At 45.4% G+C, this 5,095-nt stretch overlaps 1 protein-coding gene across 1 annotated transcript in view; it reads right to left on the reverse strand.

Annotated features, from left to right (window-relative positions):
• The window catches only part of PIK3CG (phosphatidylinositol-4,5-bisphosphate 3-kinase catalytic subunit gamma), a 51,455-nt gene extending 46,964 nt beyond the window's left edge, over window positions 1–4,491 (reverse strand). Inside the window, exon 1 of the mRNA XM_007945122.1 lies at window positions 2,497–4,491. Coding sequence (XP_007943313.1) covers window positions 2,497–4,491 — 1,995 coding nt within the window. The remainder of the gene's footprint in view (window positions 1–2,496) is intronic.
• Between the last annotated feature and the right edge of the window lie 604 nt (window positions 4,492–5,095).

Below are 5,095 nucleotides of genomic sequence, written 5' to 3' on the forward strand. Positions count from 1 at the left end.
AAAAGAAGCCCTGGTGGTGCAATAGTTATGTGCTCAGATGATAAACAAAAGGTCGGTGGTTTGAATCCACCAGTGGCTCTGTGGGAGAAAACATCTGGTGATCTGTTCCCTTAAAGGTTACAGCCTAGGACATCCTACGGGTAGTTCTACTCTGTCCCACAGGGTTGCTATGAGTTGGAAATTGACTCAGCGGTACACAATGATAACGTATTAATTATACTGATACTTTCAAAGATGATTTTCAGGGGTGTGGTCACATAAGTGCCATTGTAGTTGCATTGAAGGCCATAGTTCTGAGAATGTGGCCATTTAGCCACTACTTCAGAAATGTTTTCAATTTCTAATCCCAACATGAATTTTTCTAACCTTCTTAGTATTTCACTTTCGTAGAGTCAATGTGCAGGTCTCAACCAGAAGACCAATTTAATCAGGAATGAGTCATTTAACCGTCTCTGAAAACATCTGAAATAGTTTGACAAATGACTACTCTTCTTCACATTTATGAGCACACATTCAAATATTATTTATTGACTTCTTTCCTTAAAACATATCAAGAAGAGCACTATTCATTTCCTAATTCTGCAACATTTGCTTGTGAAAATGACAATGAAAAGTAATTCATGATAGGCTTGCAGATTAGTAGAGATCTCAGGCAAATTCGTTTTATGTTCTTTTTGTTATAGGGAGTTAAAAAAACTGAAGATACTCTGATTATTCTAAAATTCATTACTGTTATGCCAGTATCTGAACTAGTTGGTAGAGAAAAAGAATGGATATACTTAAGAGACAATATGTAATGTTTCAAGAATCTGGCTGATGAGCATATGAAAATTCAGAGTAAATTAAGAATTTTCAAAATGTTTGTCAGAAACCACCAGAGACTGCCTATAAATACAGATAATGATTACACAGTTTAGTGTCTAACACTCTTAGCCTGATTAATCTATAGAATCTCAGGTCAAATATCACCTACTCAAAACTGTCCTGGGCTCCCTCAATCTAAATTAAATGTACTGGATTATTTTCTCATAATACTCTGTGGTTTCCCCCACAAAGCGACTGTCACAATTTGTTATTAAATGTCTGTTTGTGTGTGTGCTTATTTAATGTCAGGCTTCTCCACATCACCCCCAGCTACAGTGAGGGCAGTGATCGGCTCTGTTTTGATCACCACTCTATACCCAGTAACTGGAACAGGGGAAACACTGAGTACTTATTGTTGAATTAATGAATGAACATGTCTGTGCTCAAAAATAGAATTTCTATTCCAATTCCCTTACTTCCTCTTCCCTGCTAAGCAGTACAATTTGAGAACAGCTATAGCGAGCAAGAGAATTCTTCCTCTTTATTTAACTTCCTAGTTAAACCATAGGCAAATCACTTAGCCATTCTAGACCCCAGGGAACAGCGTGAGAACAGGACTTTACCAGTCAAAAGACAGGGGCTTTCAAGGTTCCCTCCAGATATGAGGTGTAAGTCTATGAATGATGATAAGTACAGAGAGTAAAACCTTCTCTCGCTGCCTCATACTATCCTGATGCTGGATTGACGCAGGATATTAGGAGGCACTGAAAAGAGCAGGCCCTGCAGTCAGACCTCCTGGGTTTAAATTCTAGCCTGCTTCTTTCACAGTATGTGACCTTAGCCTCTTTGTGCCTGAGTTTCCTTATAATAAAATGCAAATATTAATCTGACTTCCATTGCAGTTGTTGGGAGAGTTAGAAAAAGGGTAATACACAAAAAGCACACCAGCCCTTTGGAAACTTGGCACAAGGAAGTTCTCAATAAGTCAGATCATTTCAGTGTAAGGAGCCCTGGTGGGGAAGTGGTTAAAGACCAAAGACCGAAAAACCACAGACCGAAAAATTGGCGGTTCCAATCCACCAGCTGCTCTGTGGAAGAAAGATGTGGCAGTCTTCTTCCTTAAAGATTTACAGCCTTGGAAACCCTATGGGGTGGTTCTACTCTGTTCTGTAGGGATGCTATGAATCAGAATGGACTTGAAGACGATTTAGCTTTTTTTTTTTTTTTTTTTTTTTTTTTTTGTTTGGTGGTGTAATGGTTAAGCACTCATCTGCTAACCGAAAAGTTGGTGGTTTGAACCCCCAGCAGGTGCACAGGAGAAAAGACCTAGAAATCTCTATGGGATACTTCTACTCTGTTCCATGGGGTTGTTATGAATCCAATTGACTTAACAGCACTTAACAACATTATTAACATAATAAATAAGAACAAAGTGTTCCCACAGGGCCAATTCTCCAAAAAAGTGAAGAACGGTTATCTTCAAAAGGCTTCTCAGCAAACCCTTAACAATGGTGGAAAAAAAAAAAGTAAATGGAACAGTTTCTTACTTGTTGAAGTGGCTTCATCAGATGGACTCTGACTAATCATGAAGCCCTAAACAAAGGGTATTTGATAACACATGAATGGTGTGCCTGTGCACATGCAAAACCCATTCCCTGAGAAGAGGGCTCTGTTAACACCAACATCTCCCACCTGAACCAGCTGCAAAAGGTAATGCAGAACATCATCATCCTCCAAGCTCTCCAGTTTCTGAACCGCAATGGCTCTTACATTTTCATCAGAAAAGTTGCAGTCCAGCAGTTGCATTGTTAACCCAACATCCAAAGTACTTTGATCCCAGACCTCTTTTCTGGCTAGCAACTGGTATGTTTTGGCCACCATTTCTTGTTGCCCCCATTTCACTGAGCTAAATAGCTTAGGATATGCTTTTGGATGCTTAAGGCTTTCATATCTAAAATGCCAGAGCAATTCTTTGTCCTCTGCTGTGAGAGGGTTGAGTGGATCAGTTGCTATAATTGCCTCTAGTTGCTTACGAAGCTGGTTGGGCATTTCAGCTCGAACTCGATCCCCTTCAGGGTCAGGGGTGGGCCGATGCTTAGGCAAAGCTATTGGATGACAGTAATTGTCCAGCAGGATGGAGATGGACATTGAGTTCTCCTTGTCTGGGTTGGTTGCAGATGTGAGCTTGTCGGCGTTGAAGCTCCCTTGGTCTTCTCCTTTCTCTGATATCTGCCACATGTGGAGCACATACTCCCCGTGGCGCAGGAGGAATCGGTGGTCTATCAGCAGCAGGTTCACGTAGTAGAGAAGCTGAGCTTTGCCTTTGGACTCAGTACTGGGGGTCTCTGCAGAGGCCTTGCCAGACAGGGCAGGCGCTTTACCACAGTAGATCTGGAGGTTCAGTAAAGCCCCTTTGGGCAAGTCTTTGATTTTGATACTGAACTCAAGCCACACATTCCAGAGCACTTCCTCTGTGAAGGGTTTAGGACTGGTTCTCCTTTGGCAAAGGACCTGCTGCCCGTGCTGAATGTTTGCCTCCACAAAAACTGTGAGGTCAGCGTTCCGGGGCAGGACGGGGATATCGATGCCGCGGATCTTCACCCGGAATTTCCGGTCACAGTCCCACAGGGACACGGTGAACACACTTTCATGGCCCTTCCCGTGGATGGTCAACTGTTCATGGTAGCCAGTGACTCCGGTGCAGTCATCCACAAGCGGCCACTCTTCCTTCCTCACCTCGTCCAGAGCTGGGTCCGGAGGAGTGTCAAGTACCAGGTGAATCTCTTCTCCATTCTTGAGACAATGCCTCACCCACTGGAAGTTTTTGATAGGTATTTCACCTACCAGGTATTCATCCCGGCCACAGACGCGTAGCACAAAATCCTGTTCACTTTGAGTTTCAGGGATATCCATCAGAGACTTTTTCTTGGCCATCTTGGTGAAGAAGCTGTGGAGGATGGTGCCTGGGGTGTCATCGGCTGAGACCTTGATGGTCTGGCTGGTAGTGCTGCGGTGGATGATGATGAAGATGCAGTTGTTGATAATCTTCTTCAACAAGTACTCCGGGAGGGGCTTGGATGTCACCCAGGGATGCATGGCATAGAGCTTGGGGTCACGGCGGGCCACCTCGGCCATGCGTGGAGTGACCAGGCGGCGGCGCGTGAACTCGAGCTCGTCATCATGCACGTTGCTGACATCAGTGACGTCGTAGCCAATCAGTGCCGTGAGCTGCTGCTGAAAGGCCAGCGTCTCCTCAGAGGGCGCACGCCTTTGCACCACGTGGATCTGGCCCGGGCTCCTGTGCAGCATCTTCCAGTACCGCAGGCAGTCCAGGGTCTGCACCACCTGGTGCCTGTCATAGATCTCGTACCACTGCCCCTTTTTCTGGTAGAGCAGGAGGAAGTGGTCTGGACCCAGCCGGTGGTAGAAGTCAGCCACCACGCTCGTTTCCAGCGCGCGCAGCCACACTTGTGTCTTCATTTGCTCCACGTTACCATGGCCGGCCACATGCAGCAGCACTATTTCTGGCGTCTTGCTATTGCGCTGGCTTGTGGGCAGCACAAACTCGATAGGGATGAGTTCCATAGAGGATAGACTGGCTGCGGTGCTGCGAGGCTTCATCTTACGGCGCCTGCGGCAGTTGTCCCCTCTCAGAACCACGGGTGGTTCATAGTTCTCCAGATCCATGCCCGGTGTGACCTGGGAGCAAGGAGAAACCAAGGGCTTCGTCAGAAGAAAGGAACGTTGCTACAAAATGCAGACGTAAAAGGCGAAGACGATTTCTGTGTCCACAGGAATACCAGGGGACTAGACCAGGGCTTGGAACCAGTTGGAACCAGTTCAGCCATAGCCACTGAAGCAAAATAGGAACAGATACAAATTTTTAAAATTGGGTCAAGTGGGAATGGTAACTGGAACGGTAAAATTATAGGTGGAACCCCTAAATGGAAGACTCGAAAGAACTATAGTGAGCCCTTTCAGGAGCCTGATGTGGGAGACTGGATTATTGCCAAGACTATGGAGAGCTGCAAATGGAGCATTTGGCAGCCATCTTTGAGTAGGCACCATTCTTTCCGACTCTGCAGATAAGAGATTTGGTTGCAATGCGTTGTGCAAGCTGCCCTTGTTTTCTAAGGAGGGGATTAAGCTTCTATCAGGGCTCCACTAGTAATTTTTCCCTTCAGGTTATTGTCCCAGTTCACCCACATTGTACAATTTCAGATGTGTTCCAGGTTTAGCTTTCTGGGCCCTGACTGAATTGAGAAGAACCAGCTTGAAGTGCTGGACCAGA

Source organism: Orycteropus afer, unplaced genomic scaffold (genome assembly GCF_000298275.1).
Source record: "Orycteropus afer afer isolate SDZICR_OR568_19922 unplaced genomic scaffold, OryAfe1.0 scaffold00007, whole genome shotgun sequence".
Classification (NCBI taxonomy): domain Eukaryota; kingdom Metazoa; phylum Chordata; class Mammalia; order Tubulidentata; family Orycteropodidae; genus Orycteropus; species Orycteropus afer.